The 19,962-nt window shown below is 36.9% G+C and overlaps 2 protein-coding genes across 11 annotated transcripts in view; one reads left to right on the top strand and one right to left on the bottom strand.

The window, feature by feature from the left end:
- BRCA2 (BRCA2 DNA repair associated) overlaps positions 1–6,934 on the top strand; it is a 54,504-nt gene extending 47,570 nt beyond the window's left edge. For all 3 annotated transcript variants that reach the window (XM_067713461.1, XM_067713460.1, XM_067713459.1), the window contains 3 exons: positions 2,042–2,286; positions 4,163–4,309; positions 5,193–6,934. In XM_067713461.1, coding sequence (XP_067569562.1) covers positions 2,042–2,286; positions 4,163–4,309; positions 5,193–5,834 — 1,034 coding nt within the window. In that variant the 3' untranslated portion in view covers positions 5,835–6,934. The remainder of the gene's footprint in view (positions 1–2,041; positions 2,287–4,162; positions 4,310–5,192) is intronic.
- The window catches only part of N4BP2L1 (NEDD4 binding protein 2 like 1), a 40,226-nt gene that overhangs the window by 3,845 nt on the left and 16,419 nt on the right, over positions 1–19,962 (bottom strand). Inside the window, exons 2-5 of one of the 8 annotated variants that reach the window (XR_010936956.1) lie at positions 13,275–13,402; positions 10,791–10,859; positions 9,745–9,795; positions 5,386–5,478 (exon numbers count right to left, since the gene is read on the bottom strand). Coding sequence is in view for 7 of the 8 variants with exons in the window: in XM_067713467.1 (XP_067569568.1) it covers positions 9,537–9,795; positions 10,909–10,985; positions 12,877–12,965; positions 13,275–13,402 (553 nt within the window). In the remaining variant the exon portion in view is untranslated. Of the gene's footprint in view, positions 1–5,129; positions 5,339–5,359; positions 5,479–8,326; positions 9,796–10,790; positions 10,860–10,908; positions 10,986–12,876; positions 12,966–13,248; positions 13,403–19,962 lie in introns of those variants that run through there. The other 7 variants (XM_067713468.1, XM_067713473.1, XM_067713471.1 and 4 more) reach the window with 7 other exon arrangements.

The raw sequence follows: 19,962 nt of genomic DNA, 5'->3' as shown, positions 1-19,962 counted from the left end.
GGGACAGTGTGGATGAAGAGAGGAATCAAGGAGTGAGGGCCGAGGTTTTGGTCTGAGCAGCTGGACAAATGGAGTTGCCATTTCCTGAGGGGGCTGACCACGAGAAAAACAGGTGTGCAGGGAAGGTCAGGAGCTCAGTTTTGGACAGTTAAGTTTTAGCTGCTTAATTTACTTAGAGATTTCTACTTGACAGCTGGATATAGTTCTAAGGGAATGGACTGGGCTGAAGATATAAGTTGGGAAGTCATAAACATACAGGTGATGATTAAAGGCATGAGACTGGATAAGGTCGCTGGGTGTGGGAGTAGATAGAGAAGAGAGCCAGGGCCTGACTCAGGCCCGTCAGAAGGTATTTGATAGTAAAGAGAGTGAGGTGAGGCTAAGAAGGGAGGTGTCGGAGGTGGTGTCCAAAGAGGCAATGTGCAAAGCTCTCTGGAGACTGAGTCCGGGGAGTGCAGGATGAACTGGGAGCCTGGGCTTCTTGTGGAGACAGACATGCGATTAGTTCTCATGGTCCCACAGCAGACTGTGGTGTTGAGATGAGGTGCATGGGGGAAACTTGCCAGCATCCCACTGCAGTTCTTGACTTTTTCTCTGCTGTACTCAAGACCAATTTTCCCCCTTAGTTACTGTATGAGGGCTGCGTATTTCAGTTCCTATCCACTATATATTCCATATCCCTGGAAGATATTAACTCTGTTCTAGATCATTTTCCCTAGCTCAGTGAGTAACCTCACCTATTACTTTGCTGAACCATAAACTGGGTGGCTTAAACAACATACTGTCTCACAGTTCTGAAGACTTGAATTCCAAGACATTGGCAGGTTTGGTTCATTCTGAAAGCTGTGAGAATCTGTCCAGTGCCTCACTCATAGCTTCTGATGGTTTGCTGGCAATCTTTGGCCTTCCGTGGCTTGCAGATGCATCACCCCAGTCTCTGCCTTCATCTTCACATGGCACTCTCCCTGTGTGCGTGTCTGTGTCCAAATTTCCCCTTTCTATAAGGACATTGGATTAGGATGTACTGAAATGACCTCAACTTGATTTTTGTCAGCAAATAAGGTCACATTCACAGGTTAGGACTTCAACATCTTTTACAGGACACAATTCAACCCATAACACAACTGTTATCCTGTCAGTCAACCTTGATCACCTGTTTTACACCATAGCCATTTTCATTATTTCTGATCAGAAGAAGAAAAAGTAAGGATACCCATTCTATTTGCTTTTCTTCAGATTTAAGGATAACAGAATTCTTAAAATGTGTGTCATTTCACCAATATGGGGAAGGAGACTAGAAGCTGAGCCCTCCTGTGTTTGGTTCTGTCCACAACCTTGTTTATTTCCTTCATCACCAACTTTTAAATTTTATATCAGGATATTCCTTATTTGTATGTTTTTGGTGGACATTTCTTCCTCTTTTTATTTTGACATCAAGTATGAGAGAAAGAAATTTCTATCAGAAAGTTTCGAAGTGCCGCCTTAAGCCTGAAATACCAGTTCTCCAATACCTAAATCTAATCATGATGTTTCCTAGCTTAAAACCTTTGGTGGCTCCCTGGCCCTTAGAAAATGAAACCAAAACTCCTTCAGATGCCTGAAAAAACATTCAACCTCCTGCCTTGAACCACCACCCCACATACCTCAGTTAAACTGTACAGTTTCACATTCTTGATCCACTAAAGCATTTAACATTCCTACCTCTAAAAATTCATTCACTTTGCTTAGAATGGCCTTTTCCTTCCCATCTTGATGAATTTCCCCTATTCATTATTCAGCTTACATGTTGCCTGCTTCCCCATGGCCTCTGTAACAGAATGTGTTGTCATATTGCATTGAAATTTTAGCACCATAAGCAACAGGTTGTTTTGGAAATCCTGAGCTTTCTCTAAATTTAGTTATTTTGATTTGTTTTTACCATTAGCATACCAAAATGGCCATATTTAGAGATTCCTTGTATTTGTAAATTTATCTAACACATACATAAATGAAGTTCGATTTTTTGTTTTCTACTTTTTGGATTTTGTTTTTTCCATTTTAGGTCTTGCTCCTTTGGTCTATTTATCAGATGAATGCCATAATTTATTGGCAATAAAGTTTTGGATAGATCTTAATGAAGACATTATTAAACCTCACATGTTAATTGCTGCAAGCAACCTCCAGTGGCTACCAGAGTCCAAATCAGGAATTCCTACTTTATTTGCTGGAGATTTTTCCATGTTTTCTGCCAGTCCAAAGGAGGGCCATTTTCGAGAAACGTTCCACAAAATGAAAAATACTATTGAGGTAAAATTTGCTTTGAGCATTATCATGCATGTTGGCATTTTCCTATTTCAAGTCAAATGTCAAGGAAGTGGCAGCTTTTATGAAAATTGGATTGTTGATGTATAATGTAAGTTGAGTTTTCATCATATGTCAATTGTTCATGAACCTGAGGAGATATTGAGTGACAGCTAGCTATCAGGGAGAAAAGAGTGATTTGAAAAGAACTGAATTAGGAAAAGTTGTGAGAAGGATGTTCAGAGATATATAGACCGTGTAGGCAAACTGGAAATTGGTTAACAAGAATTATATGAGTTACCCATGATTTACAGCACTTGGCAGTGTAATTAATTAATAACATTTAGAATCCAAATTTACATTTTAGGGACCTCCCTGACAGTCCAGTGGTTAAGACTCCATGCTTCCACTGCAGGAGGTGCAGGTTCAATCCCTGGTCGGGGAACTTAAGGTCCTGCATGCCATGCAGCACAGCCAGAAAAAAAATTTTGTTTAATTTACATTTTAAACTCTATATCTGATATTTTATACAGTTTATACCTGTTTTTGATTTGAAATAATACCAAATAGGAGAACAAAGTTTATTGAGTGCTTACTGTATGTCTGGCCTCATTCTAAGCCTGTCTCATTTAATTCTCCCACCAACATTATGAAGTAGGGCAGTGGTCCCCAACATTTTTGGCACCAAGGACAGGTTTCATGGAAGATAATGTTTCCACGGACGGGGGCGGGGGAGGAGGGGGCGGGGCGGCCGTGTGTGGGTCAGGCGGTAATGCGAGCCATGGGGAGCAGCAGATCGCTCGCTCGCCTGCCACTCACCACCTGCTGTGCGGCCTGGTCCCTAACAGGTCGCAGACCAGTACCAGTCCGTGGCGGGGGGTTGGGGACCCCTGAAGTAGGGAACTGTTTTCCCATTTCATTGATGAGAAACAGAAGTTAAGTCACACAGCCAAACTGGTAGAACCAGGATTCATACTTAAGCCATCTAAATGCAGAGCCCAAACTATTAACTACTATGCAATGCTGCCTCCCAGTAAAATTTTGGATTTTATAAATTGCTAACTTTTGAAAAATCTACAGAAGATAAGCCTCTTCTTTCTGTAGTTTAATATTTGAAACGTGTGTTAGTCAAAATTCATATAAATAAAATATTTTAAAAGCATTAGAGTAGCTAGCTATATGAAGAAAGTTTGTATGTTTTACCTAGACTTGATGCACATCGTGAAGAATAACACCCTGATTTATCTGGTTTCTAAACTGGGGGTTACATTCGTTATTTGGCTCCCATGCAGAGTACCTATTGCTTACATCCCAGATTTTCTCTGACACCATTCAAGGGCAGTTCAGAGATGACTGAGTGTCATTTATGTATCATTTTAAAGTTTAACAAAATGCTCTTAGAAATTAGGTTAAACCATAACCAAATTGCTGGTATTTGACCATTTGTGACTTCTGAAACAACAGTTTCATGTGGTATAACCAAATGTTATTTCAGTTAATTCTTGGAACAGACATGAAGCAGTTCTCATTTTACTCCTAACCTAAGGAGTACTCTGTGAGATGTTAGATGATTTACGGCTGTTAGGTAGTAAATAAAACTGAGACTTGAGTCCCAAATCCAGTATCATACGATAACTTGCTGATTAAACCAGATGGTTGGGAAGCTCTCTTACATTTCTTTATTTCCCTGACACACACACACACCCCTTTCCTTCTCTCCCTCTAACAGTTGACAGTTGCTATCAAATTTGGGGTGTCTCATCCTTTTTTTCTGGTCTGCATTTTTTGCTTCTGATTTTAAAGGTAACCATTTATCTTTTCTGAAAACATGAATGTGTAGGTTTGCATTTTACAAAACAGCTCTTCCAATTTATTTTCTTAGAATATCGATATATTTTGCAATGATGCAGAAAACAAGCTTATTCGTATACTTAATACAAATAATCCCAAGTGGTCCACCCCGACTAAAGACTATACTTCAGCACCACACACTGCTCAAACAGTCCTTGGTACAGGAAATAAGTTTCTGGTAAGTTAATCGAAATTTAAGGAATTTTATAAATATTATATAGAGAGGCAACAACATATTCTGATGTATACCTAGTAAACATGATAAAATGTAATTAAACTTAATTAGAAAGTGTCATTAATTGTTAAGTGCCTCCTGTAGGTATAGGTTATCTGGAAATTTTATCTTGTTTATTGAAGCCAGAGTGTAACACTCTTTGGGGCAAATTTTATAAACAGTTGCTTTGATTTTTAGCATTCCAAGTACATTTGATTGAAGAAACTTTTTTTGCCTGTGTCTTTTTGCTTGGAGGACTATTCTATATAATTAGGGTTGTTTCTAAGTTCAATTTGATTTAACTCTTTAAATCACAATAAAAGCAAATCAAGCTGAAGTCTGTAATATTGGCTAAGGACTAATTCTTTAGCTAACACTTGCTAAGTTATGTATATTAACTCATTTAATCCTCACAACAACCCTCTGAGATAAAAATTATCTCCATTTTACGGATGAGGAAACTATGACATACAGGAGGGGTTAAGCAGCTGCCTCCAGTCACAAAACTAGAAAAGTAGGAACACAGGCAGTCTGTATTCTTAAAATGGTTTTTAAATGCTTATCTTTGTTTAACTTGTTAATAACAAAAAGGAAAAGATTAAAGCATAAGTTATGTCCCCTACCTCCTGTTTAGCTTTTAATCTTCATCTTTCTTTTCATGTCATTTTTATATCCTCTTATGCAAAAATATTTCCTTCTGGAATAATAATATGAATGTCTCTTGAAATCATAGCCACTAGGAGAATGAAAGTGTGTGGCATTTAAATATTTTTTAATGAAAAGCTAATTTGATTTTGTTTTATATATTGGGACATAATTATATAGGCTACTTAATTTTTTTTATTAGATGTCTTCTCCCAGTAGTGAGATGGATTATCAAAGTCCGTTATCACTTTGTAAGCTAAAAGGGAAGTCTGTCTCCACACGTGCAGCAGCCCAAATGACTTCAAAGTCTTGTTGCAAAGGAGAGAAAGAGACTGATGACCCAAAAACCTGCAAAAAGAGAAGAGCCTTGGATTTCTTGAGCAGATTGCCCGTACCTCCACCTGTTAGTCCCATTTGTACATTTGTTTCTCCAGCTGCACAGAAGGCATTTCAGCCACCACGGAGTTGTGGCACCAAATATGAAACACCTATGAAGAAAAAAGAATTGAATTCTCCTCAGATGACTCCACTTAAAAAATTTAATGACATCTCTGTTTTGGAAGGTGATTCAATAGCTGATGAAGAACTTGCCCTGATAAATACCCAAGCCCTTTTGTCTGGTTCAGCAGGAGAAAATCAACTTAAATCTATCAGTGAGTCCACTAGGACTACTCCCACTGGTCCAAAAGATTATCTCAGACTGAAAAGGCCTTACACTGCATCTGTGGTCAAAGAACAAGGGAATTCCCGAGCCGGGACTGAAGAACAGAAGGCTAATATGCAGGACACAAGTACAATGAAAACTACATCCAAGAGACTGCAAAGGCGACAAAAACCAAAATGATGATAAATTAGGTATTGATACAACCTTTCCAGTTTGTAAAACATATACAATTTCAAACTCTACATCAGAATTTGCATAATGAGAAAAAGGAAAAAGTTCAAAATTTATCTCTGTGCTTGTATTATCACAGCAATGCTCTTCGCCTGCTTCTACTCTTATTTCAATTATATATCTTAAAACTGTGACTGTATATTAACTAATCAAGAAAAAAATCTCCTTTGAATCTTTATGACTAGATTTGGTCACTATAAATATTATTTTACAAACGAAGTAAACATACCTGTTTCTTTTAGATTGTGTCCTTACAATTAAAAGAAACTAGGTTTCTAAAGTGCAGTTCTTTTGACTCATATAATTCCTCTTAGTTTAGTTCCTATTTTAGGTTTGTTTTTAAGAGGTAACCCACTATGAACCAGTTTTCCTTAATGCACATGTTGGTTCTAATACAGTTTTATCCTGATCAAAAAAGTCAGGATGAGTAAGATGTTACAGTGGTATTTTCTTTTGACCAATTCTTTATCCTTAAGTCAGCGTGACTACAAGAAAAATAGAACCCTCAATGTACTTTCCTTTGATGATTCCAATGTGATCTGTAAAATTAAATTATTTATTAAAAGTTCAAATACTTTAAATCAGAAGCAGATTTCATAGTGTTAATTTGTTTTTGTTTGTTTTTTTAACAAAATGATCGTCTGGACTGCAGCTTAAGAGAAAATCTTTTAAATTGGCACTGATTCTCCTTGCTTTATTTTTAGCCCTATCACAGGATTCAGCAGGTAGTCCCTTTTAAACCTAGTTTTCTCTAACCACCAAAACAGAAGAGAACCATTCATTTGTTCCTTTAAGTTTCATAGAGAAGAAAGAGAAAGCAGTTACAACTAGAAGCTAATAGCATGGAGAATCAGGTCTTTTAATATGTCTTAAGTTTATATACAACATCATGTTTTTAAATCTTATTATAAACACATTTTAAAGCCAAGAATAAATCCTTTTAAAAAGCAATTTCCTTTCTTCCATAACTGTGACTGATGATTTTTCTCACTTCTGAAAATTAACATAATAGTCTATTCTACTATTCTTTCTAACTTAAGTGTTCTGCCAGTCTTATTAATGTGATTTTTGTTCATAAAAGTTTGATCTTCACATCCTAATCATTCTCCCAGTGATCCAGTCTAGAACAGGGAATAAAACTTGAGTCTCAGATGAAAAGAAAGAATTAACGAATTTAGGCTTGTTTTTTTTTTTTTGATTCTTGGAAAAATTTAAGCTATAACCTCCTTCATTCTTCATTACCATTTAGACTACCCATTATGGAGACATCTAATGCACACACTCTTTTTTATAAATTGTAAATAATATAGCCAAGCTATGTAAGCAAAATGTGAAGCTTGAGTATATGTGGATATTATCCCCCCAAAAGTGACAATTTAATGATTACAAAGTCAACAATGTATACTGCGTGATAAATGGTGAAAGCAATTTGTGTTACTTATTCAACAATCAATCACTTAATGAGAGCCTGTTGTGTATACAAAGCATTATGCCAGCTCTGTGAGTGATGCAAATGTTAACACACAAAACAAGTCAGTGTTGAATGTTCAAAAAATTATAGAAATCAGGAGCCATGGGCATTGAAAGAAAAAACAGATCACTTCTGGGTGGGATAAATATAGTTGGCGGCATTTAATCAATGATTTTTATGTTCGAATCAGGCAAATATACCGGGAAACTATTCTGAGCTCTTTAGGAGCTCTGGATCTATAACCTGGGACTACTTCTCCAAAGCAGCCCAGCCCAGGTGAACCAGAAACCCTAAGCAGAGAGAAGTAAAACAGGAGGGCTTGAAATCTGATCCTTTAGACTGCTCCTACAGAATCAAGGAAAGGAATTCCCATCTGGGCTCTCCGACACTTATCGCCTCTGCTTTCCTAAATGAGTCAAGCCATCCAGATTGACCTAGTTCTGCAGTGACCACATTGACTAGGATACCCAGGACCACCTGGGCCTGGAAAACAGGGGTACTGTTACGTGGATTATCATTATTATTAGAAGATTATTATGTGTTGATCTTGAATACACAGAATTTAGCCAAAACTATACCTTAGATTCATTCAGATTTACTAAATTTTAGTTTTGTTGACCAAACTTCGCTACTCAAAGGAGACACCAATTTTTAAAATGTTAATGAAGAAAAAATTAGTTACATTGCTGGTAGTCATCAAGATGTTCACTAGATTTCAATGTACTAGAAATGGAATATGAAAGTAATATAGTCTTTCTAATGTGTAGAGATCAAATAATAATAAGTAAAATATAAAGTTGCTTTTGTCTTTACCTTTAATAATGTCTCCTATTCATTAAAGAAGACTGGTAAATAAGGTTATAATATAGAAAAATTCGTTCTCAATACGGTAAAATTCTGTGGAATTTCTGTAATTAAGTTTTTTATGTTCTTAAACCAAAAAAATATTAGATTCAATGACAAATCCATATAAAGCAATACCATATATAATTTTTAATAACCGTAAAAGCACCATTATATAGAACACTTAATACTTCACAAAACATTAGAAAGAAGCTGTTGGCCAACAAGAAATAAAGCATACATCCTACATGGTCTTATCTGTGGTCTCACACCAAATTAATCTGATTCCAACCTTTTAAGATTTAATTTGGATTCATAAATTCACTATTAGTATAAGAGTTGTGGTAGAACTTCGTCTTAATACCACATAAAACACTGAGATTGCTCCTCTTAAGGCGAGCATGACTTTTCCATAACTCCATATAATCTACAGCCTGGGATGCTTCATTCCTTGTACTCCCAAAACTTTGGAGCTGCCAACCGATTAGACATGTTTATAGGCATAATTTTAAAAACTGCTTAATTATTCCTCTTAAAAATTATTGTTTTATAAAGGCAGGCTTGATTTATTTACACTATTAGCTCAACAGCCAAAAGTTATTCAGGTTTAACCCTGTTCAATAAAGTGGTAGTTAAAACACAAGATATGACTTTAAATAATGATACTGATTTTCCTAAGTGGCTTGTATAGCTATTAAGAAAGATTTTAACAGACACTTCTAACAATGATACATTGCTAAAATAAAGGAATACTTTCCCAAGGTGTCTGCTTTGAAGGACAATATTCCCTTAGGTGTGTACTTTCTGGCATATTCATTTTAAAGGAAAATCAATATCATCATTATAGCCACACATCTCACATTTTTGGATACATGGATGATCAAAGTAGCAATGGCACTAAAATTTTTCCTGCCTCCTACTTCTCCCTCACCTTTCCAACTTTCCTGATGGAGATGAATTTCCTGAAAAAATAGATTACTTCAGAGAAAGTGGTTCTGAAGCTTTATATTATAAACACTTTAGTTCATTAATGAGCCTATGTGGCTGATTATGTTCTTGAGTATGTTCTCAGGTTTCAGTTTTAAAGTAATTCTTTCTCTAGAGAAAGGGACTTTGTTTAATCAAATCGGCAGAATTCTCAGCATCAGACCATGCATATAGGATCACTTTAACAAATGCCTGTTGAAGAGGAATGTAATGACTTCTGCTAAAAAACTTTCAGGTTTGACTATTTACAGTGGAATTAGAGCTCTGACTACAACTGAACGAAGAATAAATACCAAAAATTGAAGTAAAAACTGATTTAGGAAAATTTTGAATGCCTGTAAGAGAGATCTCTAATACCCATGGTGACAACCACCCCTTCTGTTAAAGGAGCTCTCATTAGTGAAGCCGCCATGAGCCCTCCGGTTTGGGAACTCTGCGCAGGTGTTCCAGTACCCTGCACCGTCGGAAGGAGATGCATTGTTCCTGTCCTGGTTTCTGTTCGCTCTGCTTGGTTTTTCGGCATGCAGCACACTGTAAAAGGTAACATCATGTTCATACCGTTCTTTCATTCGGTGTATTTTCTCTCTTGGGACTCCATGAATGTTTCTTCTGCGTGGGGAAAAAAAAAAATGAAACTGGTTAGTTAAGGCAGCATATCAAAATGATATAAATTCTTGTATTTTACAAGTCCTATATTATTACATGCACTCCCTATTCTCAGGATGGACCTCTGACAAAAGCAAAACATCGTGTTAAGCCGTTATCTTTCAGGCTCAACTCCTGTTTTTCCTGCTGCCCTGCACACTCCCAAACTACCCTGAGGCTAGCAAAGAGCTAAAGCTTCAAAAGTGCTTTGTTTCTGGAAATCTCAATTCTGTGCTTCAGAACATAAAAAAGCACCGTGAGATCTTTTTATTATGTATTTGCCAATTTGTCATGCATATATCTATAATCAATTATATCAGTCCTAGATACTTCTAGATCCTTATAAAAACAATATTCTTCAATTCTAGTGGGCATGAGAATCAATTGGGGATGTAGTTTGAAATGTAATTACCAGAGATTCCATCTATGGAATGGGGTCCATGAACTAGGACTTTAACAACCACTCAGGTGATTCTGATGGGGGTGGTCCACAGATCCCTCTGGAAACACTATCTGCTTATAACCATAAGATGAACTAGACTTATTCCTAAAAAGTAAATTCTGATCTCACTGGTTACTTTAAATCACTGACGTTATCAAATAGCACAGATAATAAATATCAGAACCCATGCATTCAGTCAACAAGTTAGTATTATTTGGACATTTACTGCTTTACAAACTAGAAGCAGCATCTAGACCATAAATGAACCACAGACTGTTCAACATCTAAAGATCTGTTTAGCCTAAGTGCAAAAACATCACTCACAAGTGCAATCCCATGCAGAGGAAAGTGCTTTTAAATGTTCATTAATGAAGCATTTTAGCAGAATGTTAAATGTGTCCTTTTCAAGGACCAAGTCCAAGCCAAGATTTAGCATTTAGCATTATATTAGAAAACTGACCCCAAACTAAAGTCTTTCACATTAATAATTCCAAAGTTATCAATTTCCAAGAATTACCATTTCTGGCCTGAAAACTACCATGTCCATTTCCAGCCTGAAAAGATTCTTTTGTTCGGTCTGATATACCTGAAAATAGCAGGATACACAATGAGGAACTAGAAAAACAAAGAAGTACCTTGCTAACTCTTGAACGTTGAATTTCCAGCGAGTGTCAGGTTCTCGGAATATAACTTCATAGTTATTTTCAAGTGCCTGATTTTTCAAAAGTACATAAAACATTGAAGACATGGTACGTATGTTTGGGAATGTTTATGCTGCCATTTAACATTTACTATAAATCTTTTCTAAAATTCCTTTTGTTTAACCAGTAATCCAATGCCTTAGTTTATGTTAACAAATACAGTTGGTACATTTCCATACATAGCCACTCTCAGATTATATTACGGTTCCCAATGATAAACTGTGAATAATTCTATTTACCATGACGGAAAATTACAAAGGTTCTTTGTTTTGAACATTTCAAAAATAGATAGCTGAACTACTTTTAAATGCCCTGTCCACAGGAATGAGGAATGAACTCCAATGGCTTCTCAAAGTCCCTATGTGACTATCATAGACTCACTGCTGTCAAATGCCTTGGCCTATTCCTCATACCTTGGTTTAGAAGGTGAGAGTGCCATAGGCACAGAGCTTGGGAAACAAAAGTGGTTTCCACAACCTTCACATATTCTTCCCTCCAAAAGTAGCTCTCCCTGCTATGCAATATAGTTTGGCTCAATTCACTGTGCCCCATTTCCTTGAGTTTAGAAAATTATTACCATTTCCATTAGAAACATCAAACATTGTTTACATTCATAAATTGACCACTACTTTTTTTTAAATCTCAAACTGAACTTTCTATTATCACTATTTTTTTATTGTGTTATAAAATACAAAATGAAAAGAACTAAGTAAGCAGCTTTCCTCTGCATTCTTTAAATGGACACTTCTAATTTGGGAAGGATATCAGATATCATAGGTGGAAAATATTTAATTTCTGGGTCCTACTAATAGCTGTGGATGTCTGGAAAAGATTGTGCATGTCTAGAAATTAGAAAATAAAAAGTAAAATGACTTCCCTTAAGCCACTCTCAGTTAACCCGACTCTTGGTTCTGAGTTGTGCCTTAATTAACGTGACTCTTCACGTCCCTATTCATTTCTCTCCCAAGTGGATGCTCGATCCGTGAACTGAAGTAACCACAAAGTTGATGCTAATTTTTCCTACATTCACCAAAGTCCCACAGTCTGGGCCTAAATAAAACTGATGAAAGTACAGTTAGAGAAAAGCATACCTGTATGTAAGCTACTTTGCCCGAAATGTAAAAAGAGGCTTAAAAATAGACTGCCATGAGCCCAGTTATAGAGATATTCACTTTACAATTAGCCAAGTAGGGAGAATACTCAGCTGTCTTCATCCTGCCCCTGTATGTTTCTGGATCTTTTCTGTTTTCTACACTCAGTAAGGAATGAAAACTTATTAGCACAAAAGATGAAATATGTCTTAAAACAGATCAGACATATTTCAAAAATAAAGAAAAATGTGCATATTGCTTTATTCATCTGTTGTTCTGACAGTAGGCAGCTGAGTTGTTACCTTTATTGTGTATTTATATTTGTATTCTAGTATCTTAATAGGGTTACAGTGTTAATCTGTTTTTAAACTAAAAATTTCATTGCCCTAGAACTTCCATGCAGCAGCACTACATAGTACTGAAGTCCCCAGCGTGGCAAAGACAGAAGTGTGTGCTATGAACATCATCTACAACTCTGCTGGTGGCATCATCTAGTCCAAAATTTCTTGGCAGGTTTCAGCAGATGCTCCTATGTATGCCTTCCCTTAGGAAAACAATCAAGACAGAAATGCTGTCAAGAATTCAGACCAAGGACTATTTTAAAAATGTACCCTGAGGTGGTATTAGCATCTCAGTAAATTTCAGCCATTGAACAGCAGAGAAACACTAAAACCTCTTTACCTGCTCCCTGAGAGAACAACTATTAATGAATATGAGATCGTGGAAGATCAGAAAAAGAAGAAAGAACAAATGTTTCAACTTTCTCACAAAATGTCCATAACTGAAAATTCACAATGATACTTCTTCCTACCATGACTGCATAGGGCTTCATTTCCCAGGCGTGGAGGTTGGTATTATCAATAATAATGGGGGATATGCCATTCCTCATTGCTTTTCTTGCTGCAACACAATGTTATATAACAGTGAACAACAAGCAACAATCAGAGAAGGGTGAGCGTACTCCATATTTTGTTATTTTTATTACAGGATGTGCTCATTATACAACTTTAATACCACCTATTTCAGAACCCACTATCAATAATTTTATTTTTCCTGGAACCTAGGGAAGTTACACTCTGGCATTCTGTTTGGGGGAAAAAATGGCAGAACTTTAGATTAAGCTCCTTCCATAAACCTTTTTCATTTTGCAGTATCTACAATCTATGTGCACAACAGGATTTACCAGGGGTGTGGAAAGGAATTTGTCACCTCTTTTCTGGTTCCATTCATGAGCTTCCTCCAGGAAGTCAGGATTGAATTCATAGGCACCATCTTCCCTGAAGAAAAAATCATCCGTGCTGAAAATCAGGGCCCTGGGAAAGTCGTGTTGCAATTGTCTGGAAAGTGGGGAAATAAGAGATTATTTTATGACCATGCATTTTCATAATATAAATCATTTCCTTCCATCTCCAACATTTAGCAGTTTATGAGTCCACCAGGTTTGAGTTGTTGAATATCAAAAACATGAGATGCTTGTTCTCTCTAGAAGGTATCACTCTTTCGTAGGGGGAAGGAGAAGGCTGACGGGACTGTGGGTGGTGCCCAGCTCTTGAAACTAGGAAGTGCTGGTCACCACCACTGACTTTTGCAGCAACCAGGAGTGACTCCAGATGAACCTGTGGAGGCTACGCTGCAGGTGTGACAAGAGTCATTCCTTGTGGGCACAGCCCTTACTGCCATTCCTCTGTGATGCACCACTGCCCACACCCTCATGCTGCAGCCCCTTCCTGCATCCCCTCACCTGTCCTGGGTCCCCTCGCCTTGGAGAGCTGTTCTCCATAAGGACCCATCTGAGATATTGGTTCTTGCTGAGGTATGAAATGTAGATTAAAGTGACGTGATGTGTGTGCTACCTCTATTAGGTAACATTTTAGCAGTGACCTAAACCGAATTTTAAAGCCACAGCAGGAGAAGAAAAGAGGCAGATTCCAACATTCCCCATGCCTTCCTAAACCTCTATCACTCTCTCTAAATATGAAAATATCACAGAAAAAAGAAAAACCATCATGGAGTTCCCCTTTAAAGCAAAAAATCCCATTAAATTCTGCACAAAAAAAAACTTCACAGGGCTTCCCTGGTGGCGCAGTGGTTGGGAGTCCGCCTGCTGATGCGGGGGACGCAGGTTCGTGCCCCGGTCCGGGGGTATCCCACGTGCCGCGGGGCGGTTGGGCCCGTGGGCCATGGCTGCTGGGCCTGCGCGTCCGGAGCCTGTGCTCCGCGACGGGGGAGGCCACAGCGGTGAGAGGCTCGCGTACCGCAAAAAACAAAAACAAAAACAAAAAAAAAACAAAACTTCACAGAGAAGATGTTCCCACTAGAAATCCTTATTCAGACTTTTCTGGGGAGAAGATGGCTATTATGCTAGATAGGTAACTGGGTAAATCTCTGAGCCTCTTTTCTTTATCTGTAAAAACTGTGGATAATGTCACCTATCGCTAAGTTAGGATGATGACTTAATAACTTGAGGAAGCGCCTCGCGCAGCACCTGACACAATGAATGTTTATTTCTCTTCTCCCTGCAGCACTCACCAGCATAATTCTAACATCAAACAAATTCACCAGGCAAATGGAGTACATAACAAAATGGCCATGCTCAGAATAAAAAGATATTTAAAAGTTGGAGGAAAAAAATGTTGGAGGGTGACAAGGGCAGGAAATGTAACGAGAAAACAGAACTATTCAACTGTTCTTCCCCATCAAGAAGAATTCTCTTTAATCAGGAAAGAACGCAAGGCACTGAAACCACAGATAACGAAGCGCTTGGGTTGAAACACTTGGGTTCAATTCTTGACTACTCAGTCATGTGATCTCTCTCTCTAAGCTTCTGTTTTCCTGACTGAAAACTTGTATAATAATCACTACCTATTAAACAGAGCTTCTGGTAAGGCTCAAATGAGATTAGGTATGGGAAAACATTTTCCAAGAGGTAAGGCACTTTACAAATGTGAGGTATGTTATTTTATTAATAATGAAAACAAATGAAGTCAAATTTTCCAACTAAGACTGTTTACATGCCATCATAGTAAAGTACATTGGAGTGTGTACATAATGGGAGAGGTGGTGAAGAAAATGTGGCCATTTTAAATCTACCACAGATACAGAAACTGACATGAAAGAAAAGTATAAAGATCTGATGAAACAAATTCGCATAGTTTCCTTGTAAATGTCTTTTTGATTTTAAAGACACTCAAACTGAAAAGCCCAAATCATAGATCCAAACTTTACCTCCATGAGAACAATTATTATAAAGACACCTTAGAAGAAAATCTAAGGGCAACACTAACTGCATTTTCAGGTGTGTGTATTTTATATTTGTAAATGCTTTACAGTTTTTAAATTATTTTCATCAATATTATCTAGTCTAAATCATGAAAGCTTCATTCAGAGTTTAAATAATACTGTGTAACTTATTTTCCTTATCTTTTGTGTACTATGTTAAGCAACTCTGGATATTAGTTCCAGGACTTTTTTTTTTTGATATTCCTTCTAAATCTGGTTTCATTTGTTTTCCTATTAAGTCTGCCACTTATAGGTTTTGTTTTGCCATCTTCAGAGTTGAGTTTTTCTTTTCATAGACATAGCCGTATCTACTCATGTTTTCCACTGTAGCCTACATGGTCCTCCTAACAAACAGGAAGGCAAAAATATGAGTATTTTTCACCTTTACAACTCGGATGGAATGTGTGGGCAAGGGAGGAAGAAAAAGCGGTCTTCATGATCTTACTGAATGATCATTCCTTCGAAAACTTGTTTTATCTTCACCTGAATGTTAAATTAGCACTGGCAGTCATGGTACCTCTTGAATATGCAAGACAATAAAAGCTCTCCTAGCTAAATGAAAAACTGATTAAATAGACAATCCTGAGAGTCTCAAACTTAAGTGGAAGCAATAAATACCATTCCATCAGCTTCAGAAGTGATGAGGATAATGCCCCAGCTCTAGCTTGCTTTATGGTGGTCAGGAGCCTCATGCATTAGGGAAATTGAGAGAATGAAAATAAAAGGGAAAAAAATAGAAAGACAATTACATCCACATAATTTTCACCTCCACAGCTCCCCCCAAATTCACTTGAAAGCACTACTGTGAAGAGAAACTCAAGGCTCTAATCTTGATTTCACAACTTACATCATTCTTTTATTTAATAATAGAGAACCATGGGAATATATTTAGATATCTATTAGTTACTCCCCACTCGCTGACAAAAGTCCAACATTAGTATGTAATTTTGAGTTGTACCCCTAACTTTTTATTATGGAAATTTTCCAACATGCAAAAGTAGGCAGAATAATATAATCATTCCCCACGTACCCATCGTCCAGCTTTAACAATTATCATCATATGGCCAGTTTTGTTCCATCTGCTTCATACTTCATTTCAGCAAATACCGCATCAGCGTTCAGATTTCCCTGATTTTCTCATAAACATATTACTATAATTGGTTTGTGTGAATCAAGAGCTAAACAAGATCCACACTGCTGGGCTGCCACGTCCCTTGTCTCATTTATTCCATACTTGCCCTCTCCTTTTTATTGCCACCTGAACTTCCCCCCCCAACCTTTTATATGTAGAAAAGGTTCAAACCTATAGAAATGAGTTGAAGGAATAATACTATGAACTCTCCTTACCCTTCACTTACAGTTGTTAACATTTTGCCTCATTTATTTTACATCTCTCGCATATGTATTTTTGATGTACCATTTAAAAGTAAGTTGCAGACATCATGATACTTTGTTCCTAAATGCTTTGTCAAGTATCTTCTATAAATAAGAACATTCTCCTACATAATTATATCACATCTTAAAAATAACATTAATTTACATTACTTTATAATTATAAATTATACCAAATATTATAAATATATACTATAAATAAATTATAAGTGTATTAATTTACATTGTAATTTTACATTATAGCTATTTATAATAGCTAATGTTAATAGATTTTTTTATTTTAAAATTTTAAAATTTCCTCCATGGTACCAATAATATCTTTCATAGGTTCAAGTACTGCATTTGGTTATTATGTCTCTTTGGTGTCTTTTAATCTAGAACTGTCATGCCTTCTTTGGTTTCCCTTTTTGAAAAGTCTAGTCGGTTGGCTTGAGACTGCCCCACATTCTGGGTTTGCATGATTGTTTCCTCATAATTAGATCCAGGTTAAACATTTTTAGAAGGAACGTACAGAGGTGATGTTTGTGTACTTCTGATTGCACATAATGACCATTTCTACCATTGTGCTAAGTTTGACCACTTGGCTAAAAGGTGCTGTCAGCTAGATCTCTCCACTGTAAAGGTGCACTGCTTCCCTTGTAATACTATGTAATGCTGGTGGGCAGGGGGTGTGAAACACGAGGCTCCACGTAACATCCTGTTCCCCAACAACCTTTCCCTCAACGATCTTTACATTCATTGCCGATCACTGCCAAATCAGTTATTACATTGGGAATTGCAAATACTGATTATCCCACATAATTTCTTCTATATTTACTAGGTGGCATTGTCTAGTAAGGAAGAGCTCTCTTTCCCTGTCCCCTTTTGATAATGCTTACCATCATTATTCTTTATGATGAGCAAATGGCCCCAAATCTGACCAGCAGGTACCCCTTCAAGCTGGTTCCTGTGTCTTTGTCTACACCAACCTTAAAAATACAACTTTTCCTTTCTTATTAGCAAAGTAATACATATTCAAGGCAAAATATTTTGAAAGAGAAAACTGCAAAATACGAGAGGGTCCTATATTCCCCCACTTAAAAATAATTGTTAATATTTTGATCCTTTTTCCAGGGGACAGAATTTTTTTCTTTTTCTCTCATCTGATATTTTGTTATATAAAAACAGAAACATAATGTAGAGAATACCAACTTATTTTCACCAAACTTATTTCCACAGCAATTATTTCCTACCTCATGAAATATGACTTTGTGCCATTATTTTTAATGATTATGACATAGTTATTCATATGGATGTACCATAATTTACTTAACCAATGCTCTGTGGGGTTAGGTATTTAGTTTGGCCCCAACTTCTTTGATTACCAGCAAGTTTAAATACTTTTTCTTATGCGTGCTGGTCATTTAGAGATATTCTTTTGTGAACTGCATTTTCATGTCCTAATAAAACCTCCTTATTGGGAGGTTTATGGCTTTCTTTTTGAATATGTAAAATTCTTAAGTACATCAATTTCTTTTTAATTTTGTTTATAATGAACTCTAACATACAAGTCTCAATTAGAAGTTTTCTTAGTCACATGTATCCATCTTTTATTTTCTACTTTCTGTCTTTGGTAATACATTTACAAGTCTTTCCCAACCCAAGATTATGTAAATATTCATCCATGTTCTATTACATTTTACTACCCAGTCCGTCTAAAATTTTAGTTTAGTATGTGGCAGTGGTTAAGACAGAATGGAAATGGACCCCTATCTTAAACCGCTCACAAAAACTTGAAATGGAGTAAAGACTTAAACATAAGACCTGAACCATAAAACTCCTAGAAGAAAGCATAGGGGAAAATCTCCTTGACATTGGTCTTGGCAATGATTTTTTGGATATTACACCAAAAAGCAAAAGCAATAAAAGCAAAAATTAATAAGACTACATCAAACTGAAAAGCTTCTATACAGCAAAGGAAACAATCAACAAAATAAAAAGGCAATCTACCAAAAGGAAGAAAATATTTCTAAATCATATATCTGATAAGGGATTAATATCCAAAATATATAAATAACTCATATAACTCATTAGCAAAAACCAAACAATCCAATTTAAAAATGGGCAGAGGATCTGAATAGACATTTTTCCAAAGAAGACATACAAATGGCAAACAGGTACGTAAAAAGGTGCTCAACATCATTAACCATCAGGGAAACGCAAATCAAAACCACAATGAGCTGTCACCTCACACCTGTTAGAATGGCTGTCATCAGGAAGACAAGAGATTAAAAGTGTTGATGAGGACGTGGAGAAAAGGAAAACCTTGTGCACAGTTAGAAGGAATGTAAATTAGTGCAGCCACTGTGGAAAACAGAATGGAGGTTTCTCAAAAAATTAAAAATAGAACTACCATAAAATCCAGTAATCCCACTTTTAGTTATATACCCAAAGAAAATGAAAACAGGATCTTGAAGAGTTATCTGCACTCCCATGTTCACTGAACCATTATTCACAATAGCCAAGATATGAAAACAACCTAAGTGTCTGTCAATGGACAAATGGATAAATGTGGTAAATATATACAATGGAATATTATTCTGCCATGAGAAAGAAGGAAATCCTGCCATTTGTGACAACATGGATGAACCTTAATGGCATTATGTTGTGAAATAAATCAGAGAAAGATAAATACTGTATGATCTCACTTATATGTGGAATCTAAAAAAGTTGAACTCATAGAGAGTATAGTGGTGGTTACCAGGGGCTGAAGGTGTGGGAAATGGGGAAATGTTGCTCAAAGAGTACAAACTTCCAATTATCAGATGAATAAATTCTGGGGATCGGGAGCTTCCCTGGTGGTGCAGTGGTTGAGAGTCCGCCTGCCGATGCAGGGGACACGGGTTCATGCCCGGGTCTGGGAGGATCCCACATGCCGCGGAGCGGCTGGGCCCGTGAGCCATGGCCGCTGAGCCTGCGCGTCCGGAACCTGTGCTCCACAACGGGAGAGGCCACAACAGTGAGAGGCCCGCATACCGCAAAAAAAAAATAATAATTCTGGGGATCTAATGCACAGCATGGTGGTTATAGTTAATACTGTTATTATACACTTGAAAGTGGCTGAAAGAGTAGATCTTAAATATTCTCATCACAAAAAAAGAATGGTAATTATGTGGCACAATGGAGGCGTTGGCTAACAACAGTGGTAACCATTTTTCTTTTTAAAAAAAAATTAATTTATTCATTT

The sequence above is a fragment of the Pseudorca crassidens genome, chromosome 18 (genome assembly GCF_039906515.1).
Source record: "Pseudorca crassidens isolate mPseCra1 chromosome 18, mPseCra1.hap1, whole genome shotgun sequence".
Lineage (NCBI taxonomy): Eukaryota > Metazoa > Chordata > Mammalia > Artiodactyla > Delphinidae > Pseudorca > Pseudorca crassidens.
This window is presented reverse-complemented; position numbering and strand designations above follow the sequence as displayed.